This window comes from Bombus vancouverensis, chromosome 8, assembly GCF_051014615.1.
Source record: "Bombus vancouverensis nearcticus chromosome 8, iyBomVanc1_principal, whole genome shotgun sequence".
Lineage (NCBI taxonomy): Eukaryota > Metazoa > Arthropoda > Insecta > Hymenoptera > Apidae > Bombus > Bombus vancouverensis.
The window spans coordinates 1,880,915-1,897,018 of record NC_134918.1 but is presented as its reverse complement, the minus strand read 5'-3'; the positions used below and the strand labels follow the sequence as shown (position 1 = coordinate 1,897,018).

Here is a 16,104-nt window from a genome sequence, read left to right as displayed (position 1 = left end):
CAGCTACTAGAATCTACCGTCTTTCTCGTCTCGTATCTATGTACTCCCTAAGTCCGCCCAACGAAGGTATTTAGGGTACTGACTGGATGTTACTAGTGTGACTCCTAGCTGTATTGCCTGTATTGCTGATCTCATCTACAGTCATGACAATCATCCTAAGTAGTAGATAGTAGTAGATGGTAGTAGTGGTAGATTAGTAGGTCCTAGCAGGTAACATTGCAGAGCTGTAGTCTCGCATAGTAGGTAGTAGTAGTAGTAGCAGTAGTAGTAGCGGTAATAGTACAGTAGGTAGGTTGTAATAGTAGTAGTAGTAGTAGTGATAGTACTGGTAACGGACAAGTCCCAGCGGCAAGTGGCGTTTGCTCGCTCGATCGATCAACGACGAACCACGAGTATCGATCGAATCGTTTGACCGATCGACATATCGTTTGGCAATTAGGTGTTTCAGATACACACAAACACATACATGTATGTCGTCGGCGAGTTCTTATTTTCGTGGTCTCGGGAGCAACCGTTGTCTCGGGTACGTAGTAGTAGTAGTTGAGCGATGGTAGTAGCCGTACTATAGTAGTAGCAGTAGTAGTAGCAGTAGTAGTAGCAGTAGTAGTAGTAGCAGTAGTAGTAGTAGTAGTAGTAGTAGAAGTAGTAGTAACAGTAGCAGTAGTAGTAGTAGTAGTAGTAGTAGTAGTAGTAGTAGTAGTAGCAGCAGCAGCAGTAGTAGTAGTACTAGTAGAAGTAGTAGTAGTACAATAGTAACAGTAGCGGTAGCAGTTGCAGTAGTAGTACTAGTAGAAGTAGTAGTAACAGTAGCAGTAGCAGTAGTAGTAGTAGTAGTAGTAATGGTAGTAGTAGTTGTAGTAGTGATAGTAGTAATAGTAATAGTAGTAGTAGTAGTAGTAGTAGTAGTAGCAGTACTAGTAGTAATAGTAGTAGTAGTAGTAGTAGCAGTATTAGTAGTAGCAGTGGTAGTACTTGGTTTATTTTCAGTGTGGCTAGCGGAGGTTAGGCTTACTGTTCCGCCTCTCTATGATAAACACGCTCTCGTAATCTCGATTATCGAGGTGGAGTGCGTGATGGTCACGATCACGGTTCGGGGGGGCCTGCTCGTGGACCGGCTCCGAGGTGGCAGTGGCGGGGGTGGTTACTTGCGTAGGAAGTGGTGGTTGATGAAGAGGTTGTGGTGGTGGTGGTGGTAGTTGCGGATTCAACGGGCTGCAACGGGTCAGCGTCGAGACTGACTCGCCGCACGCGTTTAGATTTGTCGACCTATGGAAAACACAGAGAGAGAGGAGGACAAGAGACGCCCACGTTTTCATTTATAGCTCTTCTTCATATTCTTTTCCTTTCTTTCTTTCTTTCTTTCATTTACTCTCTTTTCTCTTTCATCGTTTGCCTTTCTAGCCGCGTTTCCTCGTCATACATCTTTCGTACTATCGCGATTGCCGTTCGTACGAGAAACGAGAGAAAGAGGGAAAGAAAGCGATTAATTCCAAACCCGCTGGAGATGTCTTTGTGCCGAAGTTACACTCGTTCTAGTTTTTTCTCTCACATCCGTCGCAGCACATGACGCGACGCAGCTTCGACTATCGACAGATTTTATCAAAGACTACTCCGAGCTCTTTCTCTCCGTAACCCTCTCGATCTCCGGCAAAATTTCTCTAGCTCGCGTGTTGGCTCTCTTCTGATCCTTGCTCTGATCGTGATCCTCGAACGTCGATCGTCGAGGTTCTATCAGCTCCGTATTCGTACCTCGTATGCGTGCTTTCTCCATCGATTTCGATAATCTACCGCCCGCAACTACTTTGATCTCCGAGTGTACACGTTAACACAACCAACGATATTCGAAAGGTATACACATCTACGGCTACGAATACGGAGCTGGAAACGATAATCTTGGCAGTGGCTGAACCGTCCAGCCCGTTCTGGATATACGTGTAGGTATAATCGTGCATTATTTGCTCGCTTCGTGAAAACCCCCGGGAGACGCGCGATAGATACGTTCGTGTTTGCACGAGGGAGACTCAGTCGCGCCCGTGTAAATCGAGAAAAGGGCTTATCACGAGACCGACCAGCGAACAGACTAAAAGCTGTCCGAGAAGTATTCGTCGATTCCATTTTTCGTTACGATGAAGTCTCCATCGGTCGATTCGATTACCGTGACGTACAGTAGAAGCGCGTAGATAATGCCAATGAATTAGCATTGCCGCGAGCAGAGTAATCGCGGATATTTTCGTGATATTTTATCACGTCAGATTATATCGACTATTCGAATCAATGTTAATGCCGCGACTGATCGCGTACATGAATTTAAGATTACTCGCGTAAACATCGAAAAGGCATTAATTAGATGAATACTTTGCGTAATCGCGAGCACGCTACGTTTTTACGATCGTTGGAAAAGATGCTCTCGCGATAAGCCCACAAGTAATTCGAATGGAACGATTGGTCGTGCCAGCGATTCAGAAAAAAGAGTCGTAAAATAAGCCATGAACGAGGAAAAGGTGAGGGAAAGATCGACGTGAATGAAAATGAAGGAAACGCAGGTGAATGATTTATCCGCAAAAATTTCTAAGAGTCAACGGAGGTGAACGAACGAAAAATAGAGGGGGAGGGGTTGGTAGTTGGAGTTGGGTCTGGTGGTGAATCGTGGGGAAGGAAGAAAAAAAAAAAAGAAAACGGACGTCGAACGACAAACGAAATGGCTCGTCGCGGGAAACAAAGGCGACATACGATCCAGAATAGGCATCACTGCAGTCGTATTGTGGACTTTTGGATGCCACGATGGAAATCATAATAGTCGGCTGAGTACCCGTTACTACACGTGCAGTCCGCTTGGCGTGATTTCAAAGCTGAACACCTTATCATTGGTTATCGAGGCCGATTTTCATACGTACGTACGGTTAGTCGGGAAATGCGATGACGTCGGCGAACGTGCTCTTTCGCGATCGTACGTTTCCGTGCGATCATTTTCTCTCTCGAGAACTATTCTCTCTGGTGTCGTTCATTGAACGACCCGCTCTCTGTTTTGCTTTTGTACTTGTTACGTGGCAACAGAAGCTGCACGCTGACGCGACGGAAGGCGAGCGCGAGGCTCGAGCGAACAGCGTCCGATCCGATCCCGGATCGACTCCTCTCTTTCCTTTTCTTTTTCTTTTATCGGCACGTGTTCCGAGATACCACATCGAGGAAGAAGAAAAAAGATTGGCCAGTCTTTCGGCTGGCGAAAAGTTGGATCGACCGAGGTGTGTATCGATCGCGGTCAGAAAAGGGAAAATTCGAATAGGATCTTTATTCTCGTGTCTCGCGTTTCGGTCGCGTGCCGTGCCCTAACTTCTCCCCCCTATTCGAGGATGAAATTATAAAATAAGGAGGGAAGAATTTGGACCATGTCCGTATTACCCAACACGAGTCGAATATGTAACTTGACGAAATCGAGTTATTTCGGTGGAAAATCGAGATCGAAACAATTCGGATCCTGGGACCAGGTCGAATGCAAAAGTATCGCTCGATTGTTCGCTCGTGCCCAAAGACCGCAATGCACACGCAAAGGCGGACGCCAATATACATATGTAGGTGCGTTGATCGTTTCTCCAACCTCGTCCAAAATACCTCTGCTGCTGCGGTTTAGTCTGCCGGTTTTTCATCGCCATGCGATGCATCTAACAAAAGTACGCGGCTCGCGTTCTATTATGTATTGCGCAAGATCAAAAGAGGGTTTTCATTTATTCTATCCTCGACTTTACTTTCCTTTGTATTATATTCTCGTGTATTTTACGTTTGTTTGTCCCATTATTTCTTTATTTTGCAACGACAAGTGGATGTGACTGCTGTTTTCGTAAAAGTGGATCGAGACGGCGAAAGGAGAGAACGAGTAGATTCTCTCCTACGTCTCTCTCCCGACTTACAAGTTACTCAGAGATATGTTATTAAAGATAGTCTCGTTCGTGCAATAATGCTTACTTGCCTTTCACACGTCACTCGTGTATCATAAAAGATGGTCATCGAAACTCTATCGTTTGAATTTTAAACGCAAACAAGATTGTCACACGAACGACACGTCTATCATGTAAATATATATATATATATATTTTTTTTTTGATATATATATATATGTTTGTGTGTATATATGTATATATATACATGGAAATATATATACATATATATACACATATATGTTTATCCGTGATAATAAAAATGTATATGCATAATATCAGGTATATATAGCTCGAATATTTTGTTTGCTATTAATTACTCGTGAGAGGTTTCTTAAATGCTTGCGGTGCTTCGGTCGCCTAATGCTCGTAAGAAGGGGTGGAGTGGACTTAATTGCTAGCTCTGGCTAAACCTAAGTGATGGATGTATATATCTCTTCAAGGTCGTAGCTGCACCGGCTTCACGGTCCTCCCTTTGTTCGGGCAGGGCGTACCTTTCGTTTTCACAATTATCCAAGCGTTCTGTTGATCGCGGAACGACGCTGAAACGAACCGTACACTCGAGTGCAGATACGATCTCTTCAGTCTACGTCCTCGATTCGTAATTAATCTTCGGGGGATCCCCCATCGGGGGATCGAAAATTTAGATAAAGTCGGAACCTGTGGGGAAGACAGAACTTTCGGAGACAGACACTCACTTTTTCAAAGGCACTGTTCCCTGGGGCCCTTGCCCTGCGCCGTTCCTGGCGTCGGTAACCCGGCAGGCCACCATACTATACGCTGAAAGCAGTTCTACAATGTTACAAGATTATGTTAAATGAGTAAGTGTTCAGGGTTCACAGGTGCTTGCCCAGCCCTGCGTTACCAGGCCGTTCTCGTCTCCTTTTCGAGTTAAAGGGAAAACCACGAATCCCAAGCGAATGTCAAGGAATAAATTGCTAGAAAGGAGACGAGACGACCTCGAGCCCAGGTGCAGGTAAGACTCGAAGGAATAAGTCAAATGACCGATTAACTCGCTCTTCGCGACCCAGCCCTACCTTTCTCCTGTTTTCGTCTTTTCCGTTTATTGCAAATCTTCACCGCGCATATGCTGAGGATGATCGCAACGATGAAGAAAAGTATACCGCCAACGACGCCCGCGGTGATCGCCTTGTGCTTCACTCGAGCCGGCACCGGGAATTTCACCTGCTCGCTGGCGCCGTAATTGGTCGCCGAGTTGGCGAACACTTGGAAATAATAGGTTCTACCACCGACCAGATTCTTCACTGTACTCGCAGTCAGAATCGTCGTGATACAAGAAAACATAAAAAAAAAAAACTTCGTTTAACCATCGTTGTTGTTTATTTGAGACAAAGTGATAGAAGAACGTACCCAAATAGCTGGTTTCTTCGGGTCGTATCTGTCCCTTGTTGAGCGTTTTCCAGGGTCCGTCCGTCTTATACTTGATGGTGTAGTATTGAATGAGATGATTACGTTCCACAGGGGCTTCCCAGGATATCAGGAAACCGTTACTGACCTCCGTCACCGTGAGATTTTTGGGAGGACCTGGCTTTGGTCCTGACGATTTATATGGAATTAGTAGGGACGACAAAGAAACATTTTACATAAAGAATAAAGTGGGATATGTCCGGTGTTATACTCGACGACCATACTGTATGCGTAATTCCCTTCTCAAGGATTTCCATCGGGCGTTTATTCGCATTCCAGCGCGTAACTCTATGGTTACAGGGGAAACAGCGACGGAATTGGGATTACAGCCGCTAATAAGGCTAACGAATGAATGCCGGAAGTAATTAGGTCGTAACATTATATACATATGTAAGTAGTGACGAAAGCAGATGAGCTCACGCGTCTCCGATTCCTTCGAGACGTTTCATCAACATCGTCTATCCCGCGGCATTGTAATGCATTAACGTTACCGTTTGTCAAGATTTATTTGTCGTCGTCTCGGTGTTTAGTCGAGAGGAATTTAAAAAAAGACAAGCAAAAAAACAAGTAAACTTGATAAAAGGAGAGACTAATAAAAAAAAACACGCGCGCGTACGTAGTTCTGCGTTGCCGATGAAATTCCCTGGCAATATTCGTAATTATTTGCATCCGTTAAACAGTATCACGGCACAATGCGATAAATTTTCACGATAGAAAAATATACGTGACTGAAGCGGCTGATATTTCTGCGATCGTTTCTGCGGTATTTACAATGTACCTATTTGTTAACTTCATTTCCGCGGTCGTGCACGCTGCGCCGAATAAATTGTCGACCACACAGCCGGCAACGTGTGCATTAGGAAATGTGCAAACGGAAAACAGACGCACACAAGGACACGTGCCCGCACCTCCCACACCTTGCTTCACCCCCTTTAACCGTGCAGGCACAAAAATATAAATGGGTTCTCGATGGAGGCGCCGCGCTGTGGCGTCCGGGAATACCGTGAATAACTGGAACGCGGTTATTGTATTCGCGAAAAGCTTTTTACCAATGTAACGGCCACGAGTGGCTGCAATTAATTCGCGCCGGTCGAATGAAAATTTCTCCCCGCAAAGGCGACCCTTGCGTTTTTGTTCGACCGTACTCGTTTCGATCGTCGCGCCGTGCGCGCTCGATGCGACCGAGTTCCACTCGAAACCAAACTCTCCGCTTCTCGATACCAGCCGCCAACCCTTCACCCCTCCTTTCCCTTTCCTTTAGTACGTCCGTTTCTATTGAATTCGAGCACATTATCTCGTCGAATAATTTGGGGGAAAAAGTTCGTTTGTCGGATAGCGAGCGAAGCACGCGAAACAACGACGAGAATCGAGTCTCCGTCGACTGAAAGACGAAAAAATTCAGTGGGCCGAAACAGGTCCGTGTTTCGCTCCGAAAATAAACGTAATTCCGGCCGCGAGACGAAATCAGGCCGGACGACGAAAACGACCCAACAAAAAGCTAACAAACAGGCAGAACAATCGAAACGAGAACCAACTTGGTGGTCGACCGCGTGTCCCCTGTTAACGAGATTACGCGTTTCTCGACGCTTTCGGCTTTTATTGACATTTTACGTTGCTCGCGCGCTGTCGACAAAATTTACGCCAAGCCTGTACAGCATCGTGAATGACAATTGATTTCGATGCAAAGGCTCCGCTTTCCCTTCTTCTCGTGTTTATTGTCCCCTTCTGATCACGTTACGGTATTTAGACGTTTGGATACGGGGCAAGGATAAACGAGGAGAGATAGTCGATAGAAAACACAACTGGGAAAAGGCTAAAATAAATTTCATATTGAGCGCGACTGAAAGTGTTTATAAATCAATTACAACACGAAGAAAACTGTACGAATACACGCGGTAGAGTAAATAAATTAAAGAAAAGAAATTGATACCTTTCGGGCGCATGATTGGCGGGAACACTGGGTTGCCGGTAGAATCGGTCGGTAATATGAGAGTATTATGATCTAAGATGTCTGAAACGAGAGCAAAGAAAACGGCAATCGTGAGAAATCAGGTGGGAGTCGAAAGACAAGTGGATCCGGTGGTCCGGGGTGACTGGTCGTGCCTTAATAATAGGTCGCAGAGAACAGGATCGGTGCGGAGGAGATCCTCGCGAATCCGATCCACCGGAATTCTCGTTAAGCTGGCTGTAATCGTGTTACTCGAGGCGGGCTAACGAGTTTCGAGACCGTTGATGCGTAGACAGCGACGAATGGGGAATGGAAAGGGGCAAAAATTGAAGCGCGGGGAAAGAAAGATGCGGGTGAAGGGAAAGGGAAAGAGAAAGGAAAAGAGAAAGGGAAAGGGAAAGGGACAGGGACAGAGAAAGGGAAAGGGAAAGGGAAAGGGAAAGGTACGTTGGACGTACCTGGGGTTCTCGTGGCACCACTGTACGAGAGAAAATTCGGATGGTTGTTCGTGGCTCGTTCCCGGTTATTAGCGGAAATTTCTGATTCCGACACGTTATTAATATGGTAATGCAGGAAAAATGGACGAATCGGGTCACGTTTTACGATCTCACGGGATTACGAATTGCATACGGATGTATGAAACAAAAATTTACTAGATATAGAAGTTAATGAATGTGAATGCGTATATGTGTGTGTATGGTAGAAGCGAATGCACGAAACGAAGCAAGTTGAAGATCGGCGGCGTCGCCCTTGTCTTTGCAACGACAACCGGATAAAAATCTGCACAAGCTCGTGTAGGAAAAATCAAGGTACAGTATGTACAAATGGGAGGCAATGACCCGACAGATTCGAGGGAAGGAAATAAAAGAGGAAACAGAATGAACGGCTCGATGGGTTTTCCGATACGATAAGTCGCGACGGAAGTCTTCGTTCCCTTCCTCTTTGCCTCTTCTTTTAGGTGAGGTGAGTTTTAACGTTAACTTTGAAATTCTCGCGCAGAATCGTTATTTCCAGCAACGAAGCTTCATAAACATCGGTCACGGAGAAGAGAGGGAAGCTTTCTTCCGCGCAAGGCATCTTTACGAAATCGTTCAACCGAGATTCTTTGTTAGCTCGTTTCGAAGCTCGTCCGTTTTCAGAGAGAACGAGCGAGCGAGCGAGTGAGCGAGAAGGAGCAGGAGAAAGCCCAGAATCGGACGGTTTTATGGTCGATCGCGTTCAAATACAAAATCGTCCCTTTGATTTCGGGGCTACAGCTTTCGCGATAGCGTCGAGTTGTTTCGGTGCTTGCCGCAGCCTCTACTCACGGAAACGACTTTTCCAACACCGATTACTAGTTGTACGAACAGCTACGATTGAAACGACGATCTTACCGCTTTCGTCCGTGGGTGGAGCATGACCGGCGCTCGATGATGGAGTCGCTGAGTGCGTCAGTGCCACGTCTTCGAGAGTGAAGCGATTGAAAAAAGAAGGAAAAGAAGAATTGCATAGGATGCGATTTGTTAGTCGTGTTAACATGGACAAAGACCGTTAATTGCAGCGATAGCGATATTCGTTCGAAAGTCGACTGTCGCGAAACAGAGAGTTCCGGATTGTAACGAACGATTATCGCGAGAGATCATACGGCACCTTGTATCACCGATCCGATTATACCAAAAGTTCAAAGATCGTTACCAAGTGTCCTGATGGTAATGAGTTTGCTCAGCATCCCATCGCCCAGAGCGTTCTTCCCAATCACTTGGAATTCGTACAGCGTACCTGGCGTTAGGCTGTTGATCGTTACCGTCGTGCTTCCAGACGGAGTTACTGGAATTGTTTTCCATTCCGACGTACCAGATTCTCTGTACCTGCGTTAAACGGAAACCAAAGCTTCCTATAAACTCAGTCCCAAACGTACATACTTAGTTCGACATTCGAAACAACGTACTCGTTTACGAGTTTGCTCTCGGAATGCCATTCTAACCGATATTACCGGCGCCACGTACCATGGTCACATTACGTTCCAGGTGAACATACTCGGAAATACTATTCCAAAACCGTTTGTACTTAGAAGCTACTTGAAACGCTATCAACAGTTTCCGGTCGACACGAGAATTCGAGTAAACAGCCGGAGTATCAAACTCACCAGATAGTATAATCTTGTTTGTAATCAGGTCCTCCAGAGTATCCCGGCAGCCAAGTCAACGAGACCGCGAACTCGGTCGCAGTCCCGGATACGTTGTACGGTGCGTGGGGTTGCGTGCCTTCAACGATCAACTGCGTGGAGGCTGATATGGTTGCCACCTCGTTCGACGCGACGCATTGGTAGAAGCCAAAGTCCGCGCGTCGAAGGCTCTCGATTGTTAAATTGCCACCGACGATTTTGGCCCGGTTGCGTTGAATAGACGCGCCATCCCTCTGCGCAATGAAAATCACGATGCAACTCGAGCCGAGCGTTAAACGACCAACGAGTTGGAGATGCCGCGAAATTGAAACGTGGTATCGATATCTCGACAACTCGTTGACCGATCAGACTTTTATTCCGCCGCGCGAGCGGGGTACTACGTCAATGACAAACCGAAACGCCGCCGAAAAGTCTAGGATATACAAGGATTCCCAGTATCCGGTTAATATTCGCCGATTATGTTTCCGCTCGAGCGAATGGAACCTGCGCGACTTTATTCTACAATACGTTGAGTACTCTTTTCGTATGCGATGCATACCCTGTGCCACTGTATCGTGGGCTTCTGCGTGCCCTCGGCTTCCTGAGCGTCGCAGTGCATCTCCACCGTTTCGCCGACCTTCTTCTGATAGATGGGTTCTGGTTCGAGAGTGAAGACGGGTGGATTTCGCACGAGGACCTCCATCGGCCCAGAACTTCCCTGTGTGCCCTGCGCATTGTAAGGCGTACAGGTGTATCGACCTTGATGATTCTCATTGACTCGTGTAAAGAGCAGGGAGCCATTGTTCATCACGACGATATCCTTCGTTTGATAAGGCTCGAGCAATCGTTTGTCCTTTGTCCACGTGACATACTGAAGGGTAGGATTGGCTTTTATGTAACATTGGACCACACCAGCCAGTCGAAACGGCAGGTATTGCACCGTGGGAGTGAACGTGACCTTCGCTGGATCTGAAACGCCGTGTATTTAGCTGTAAAAGTCTTTCGATAACAATTTTCGTTCGCGAAACATCGCCGATAACTCACATTCTACGTTGAGGTAAGCGCTGGCGCTTTGCGGGTCGCCGATGCCGTTTGTCACCTCGCACAGATACTGACCAGAGTCGTCGGCGCTAACGGGATTGATCACGAGACTGCCGTCCGGTTTGATCGATACTCTGGTGTCCAACGCCGAGAGTTCCGTTACCGGAGCTCCCTCGCGGAACCAACGTACAGTAACGTTGCCGGGCAGAGCTTTCGCCTCGCAGGAAAACTGAACTTTTTCGCCCTCCAGCTTGGTCTGGTTCGTTGGTGGCACGGTGATCACCGCTCCGCCTGCAAATCGCAAAGAATAACGTTAGAATGAATTCGCAATCGACGCAAATCGATGTGAAACGAGGCTTAGTCTACGCGATCGAAAAAAAGCCAGCGGATTGATAGCGCTCGTCAGAGACGATACCGATTTCTGGCACGCTAGCAGCTTGTCAACGTCAGTCTGTCTGACTGATGCCGGAAATGCGGCGGCCAACCAATATCCTGACCGAAACGACGAGCCCGTCGCAGGAGCTTTTAACTTGGCCTGGTGCGGAAGCGTATCACGAAACGAGATTTCATCGTTTGGTTGCTCGTGTCAATTGAGACCGCGCGAAAACCAGTTCACTAGACGACGTCGATAAGTAAACAAATGGAAAGAGCGATAGATATTCTCCATTTAGCGAGCCCGATGAATAGACGGCTCTATAATGGACGGGATTGTTATTTTAGAAACGTCGTTTCGCGCCACAGGAAGAACTACGCCCCGAAACTGCGGATCGATTCGAACGAGAGACTCGTTCCGACCGGTGAAACGATCAACAAAGTTTTCGTTCCGCGGAATTCTCTTGCGTATTTAGAGCGGACGAGCTCGAATCGGTGACGAGTTCCGAACGGAAGTTACGCGGAGAAAAAGAAAAACAGAAAGAAAAGGGGCCCGCGTTTGAGCCAATACGCCGCGCCGCTTCAAAACTGACTGCCTTCTCTTTGGACGACTTTTCGCTTTGAGTGTTGGCAAAAAGACTGAACGGGACGCATTATATTTTCCTTGATATCCAAAAGATCGTCTCCTACGAGCATGCACGTAGAATTTTAAAACTTGCGAGACTTTCGAGACAGAGGAACGCATTCTCGGTCGCGCGGCTGAATATTTCCACGCATAATGGGAAGAAATCGATCCTGCGTGACAAAAGTCCTTCCAACTTTTCTTGGTATTCACTGGTACTTTCTGGAATCCCATCTATCTTCACTGGGCGGGAATTAAGCTGGCTGCCATTCTGGCTGCCATTCGTTCGTAGGAACAACCACTTTCTCAAAGGAAGGAGTCGCGCGCTACGAGTTCCCGAATAGATTTCCGCTGTTTCCGTTTCCACCTTCTGCACCGGCGAAACGCGCCAAGTTCATTGACGAAAATTAATCGTTATTCGATCGGAATCCGCTAATCGCGGGGTTCGTCGACCGCTGTGCCCCGAAACAATGAAACGGTCGAATCAACGCGGGGCACGTAGGAAACCGCAAGCGCGAGCATAAAACGGTAGCGGAGCATGCCGCGGATTCCGCTATGTTGAAAACACACCAAGTTAACTTGGCGGACAAAGCGACGGAGGATCCTTACAAACGGGACGATGAAATTCAACGATGGAGTTCAGACGCGTGCGCCTCGCGGATGACAACGCGATGAATTTAGAAGCAGCCGCTCGATAAATATTCACAAGTCGGATTTAAAACTTTTCGCCCGCGAGAGCAATGAATCTGAGAATAGAGCGCATCACCGACGCTCGCTCGGAAACTTGAAAGCAATCGATACGTCGGTTTAAGACGAACAAAGCCTCCCAATCTTCGCTTTTATTACGAGCCGAGATTACAAAAGGCAGATGTCGCGACAGCGTTCGTGTTTTCGGCGATTCGAAGGGGGAAAAGAGTCGCTCGTCCGAGGGACACGATCCACGACCGAGAAGAAACGTCTCCGCGATAGAGATGAATTTCGGAGTAGGAAGCTCGGTAAATATTCAAAGAGCAGATTCAAAAGTTTCACGCTACCGCGGCACCGGGCGGAGCAAGTTGGGTTGAGCTCGGCAGCTCGAGGATCCTCCGCATTAATGGCGCAGTCTATTGGCGGTGTTTTATACGAGGAAGATGAGAGTCGTCTACTTTGCACTCACGGCTCACGGCCGCTCGTTCGTGACCGCGCGCCCAGATTCCAGCGAGATTTATTAATGTGAAACTTTTGGTGGGCTTTTGCCGAGTCCTCCGAGTCTGCGTTCGCGACTGACACGGGTTTTTTACATATCCGTGTCGAATTAAGAGAGACTATCGAAAAATTTCGTCGAATGCATAAAAGTTGGCATTCGTCGAAATGATGACGCGAATTCGGTATGGCAAACCGATTACCTTCCTCTAAAATAGAGCGGAGAAGGGTAGTACCGACATGGCGCGTCGATCATGAAAATCGTCGGTCCATGTATTAAATCGGCCGGTCGTTAACTGGAGGAAAACCACGGAGGGGAAAGACGTCGGCGCGATGATGAAGACGAATGTTCACGCGGCCTCGTAACGAAGCTTACAAATCTGCGGCACCGGTGGCAAACGAGGCCAGGGGCTGAGGGGAGAAAAAGAGACGGTACGCGGAGTGCTCGAGACAAATCGCCTTTTAACTCGGGCCGTTGCGAAGAACATCCTAATTGGCTTTGACTACCACAACCGCACCGTCCGGGACCGACCTCCTAACGCGAATTTTATCGCGCGCACTCAGCGATCGATATCGCATCGACGCATCGGTTTACGATCTGCCTGGAAACGTAATGGATGCACCGGTCTGTCAGATATTTCCAATGCTGCTGGCTGTGGAATGTCCGCACCGACCAATCGTTATTATCCTTCCCGTGGGTTCCATCGAAAGCGCCTTTCAAACTCGGCGAGAGATAAGAGCAGTGCGTTTCTTTTCTCCTCGTTGCAATAATACTTAGGCGATACCTAGAATTCCAGTTAATTAAAATATCCGTGCCGAAGGGAGCGTAGAAAGTTGAAACGGCTCGTTCGGTCAATTTTACGAGCATTCCGAAGAGATTCGGGAATTAAAAACGACGTAAAAGTTACGTCGTTACCCAGAACGGCCAACCGATCCCATCGGGGACGATTCCCCCGAACGAGACTTTAAGAACTTCCATAAAATCGCGAAAAAAAAACGCGACCGATATCCGCCGGAACTTGGTCTTACGAGTCCGAACGGTACGGATGGATCTTTCCATCGATCAACAGACATCGATCGCGCGCCTCCTCCGCGCGAATCCAGCGACAAAAACCGAACTGGTTGCATCGAGGCATTTTCTGACGACGCGGTTATCGGAATTTCATTATCGGTGCTCGATCGATTACCGTCTACCGAAAATACCCCGATAACTTCTAATAACAAGCCGCTCCGATAATTATCGTACCGATCCGACGTATATTAATTATTGGCACGTGCTAAATTCTCCCCCGCCCCTCATACCAGGGTTATAAAGTTCGCTGAATTTACCGTAAAACCGCAAGACAATTCGTTGCCTGCGGATGGCAAGAAGAGGAAATCTTGATAGGATCGCTAATGAATAACGAAGGATTCCGTTTTTGGGAAGTTTGACGAATGACCAAACTTTGCGACGCTGCGAAGATCAGAGCGTACTCGCAAAGGAAAATGGTTCACGCGGTTATTGCTGGGAAGTAGCGCGTTTAGATTAACACGTTTCTAAAACTTAGCGTCGATTTACGAGAATTTTTATGGCAATGGCGCGTCACACCTTGTAGAAACGACGCCGAACGGAAGGCGTCGACCTTTGCTGCTGTGTCTGATGATATCGGAGTGTCTGACGAGGAAGTAACCGCTGACGTAGGAATATACACGTGTTCCGCTACACACACTCGTACTAGATCTGTTGTTTTACTCACCAGCGATTATAACGCGGGCTGTGTGACTGATTTGACCCTCCCCATTTCGCGCGATGCACGTGTAATCCCCGATGTCCTCGTTCTTGATCGTCGAGATTCTGAGCTCAGTGCCGTCGTTGAATATTCCGATGGTGGTCGACGGCTCGACTGGGTTCGCGTCCTTGTACCAGAGAATCTCCGGTGTCGGCGTACCCTCCGCTTGGCAGTTCAATATTATCGCGTCGCCCACGTTCACGTAGATCATCTCCTCTGGCGTGATGCTAAATTTTGGTGGCGCTACGAAAACGAACCAATCGTTTTTATCCTCCCGTGATACTCTTGGAACTGTAAGCAGATCGCGAGCGGAAAAGGTCGAACGTGACTGTTCGCGGTATCGAAAGTAGATCGGACCAGAATATGGTCAGACTAGCGGGCCGGCTGATTGCGATTCGTTTTTATCGATCGTCGAGTCGAAAGATGGAAACGCTAAAATAGAGTAACACCGACGGGGTCGTCGAACGTGTTAGAATTGTTGGGAAGAAATCGCGACAACTACCACGCGATGGTGCATTACTCGAAGGAAACGGCATTAAGGGAACAATCAAACCCTCGAATCGCGCGGACGTTTAGAAAACGCTTCCGCGCCGCACTTCCAACGTTTTTATCTTCGATGAGTTTCCATCCAGGGGGAATCATGACGGCCCTTCAACAACTTCGACGACCGCCGTAGCACAAAGGAACGTCCATTTTCGCCGCGTAAAGCGCGCTCTTCCTCGTGTATTTGATAGAACGGAAACGGTCGGGGCTGGGCAAGGACGAAAGAGGAAAGAGAGCAAGCAATCGGTTACCGAGAGAATTCGTCAAGATAGATGACAGGAACATTTATTGGAATATAGTCGAAGCGTCAAACAACTCTCCCCCTCTCTCTCTCTCTCTTTTTCTCATTCTTCTTGATCGTTTTAATAAGTTTGATCGTACTTTGTCGTAAATTGCGATCCTATCGTCTTCGGTACGATCGTCTCCGTTCTATTGTTTGTTCTCGGCATCGTTAAATGAGCGATACCTGGCCATAGAATCGTACGCACGTTGATCGTATTCGGAAAGATATATCGCGACAAATACCATAAGCAGAAAAACGGAAATGGAAGATATGAACAAGGCCGAAAGCGAGAACGCTGGGAGGAAGAAAGGAGAAACAGTTTACGAGTGTGACGCGAGTAAACGACCGGCCAGAGACAATTTCAAAAGTACAAAGAGAGATTCTGAGCGCTTTCGCTGGCCGAGTGGTTCTCCTCTTTTTGATGCCGCTGGCAAATCCTTAGTTGTCGCAATCGCTGACGTTGTCGACATCTTCCTCGCAGTTGTCGTTGCTGTTGTTGACGACGACGATGACGCGGTCGAGTGTGGCCGTGGGCTCGACGTATATGCAGAAACCGAGAGGCGAAACAGCGAAGAAAAGCTCGTTGGAGGAAACGGCGCAGCAGCGATGAGAAGAACATAGACGTGGAGGTGTGACGATACAGATAGAGAAAAGAAAGAGAGTAGTACGTATCGTTTCTTAAAACATCTAAATACTTTCCTTCCTCGCGGCCGTTCGTCATAGTTTATGGGCAAACAAAACGCGGCAATAGATTTTTCTTTCTCTTGGCTAGCATTTTTCCTCTTTTTTCGTTCCTATCGCCTGGTTCGATGACTCCATCGCGACGTCGTCGTCGACACAC

At 47.5% G+C, this 16,104-nt stretch overlaps 1 protein-coding gene across 19 annotated transcripts in view; it reads right to left on the bottom strand.

The window, feature by feature from the left end:
- Positions 1-16,104, bottom strand: part of LOC117164762 (protein turtle) — a 162,070-nt gene that overhangs the window by 9,412 nt on the left and 136,554 nt on the right. For 7 of the 19 annotated variants that reach the window (XM_033348060.2, XM_033348065.2, XM_033348067.2 and 4 more), the window contains 9 exons: positions 14,405-14,728; positions 10,496-10,783; positions 10,011-10,420; positions 9,434-9,705; positions 8,983-9,155; positions 7,291-7,371; positions 5,304-5,489; positions 4,970-5,197; positions 4,631-4,724 (listed from right to left, as the gene is read on the bottom strand). In XM_033348060.2, the coding sequence (XP_033203951.1) occupies positions 4,631-4,724; positions 4,970-5,197; positions 5,304-5,489; positions 7,291-7,371; positions 8,983-9,155; positions 9,434-9,705; positions 10,011-10,420; positions 10,496-10,783; positions 14,405-14,728 (2,056 nt within the window). Of the gene's footprint in view, positions 1-83; positions 1,267-4,630; positions 4,725-4,969; positions 5,198-5,303; positions 5,490-7,290; positions 7,372-8,681; positions 8,751-8,982; positions 9,156-9,433; positions 9,706-10,010; positions 10,421-10,495; positions 10,784-14,404; positions 14,729-16,104 lie in introns of all 19 variants that reach the window. The other 12 variants (XM_033348071.2, XM_033348072.2, XM_076621092.1 and 9 more) reach the window with 10 other exon arrangements.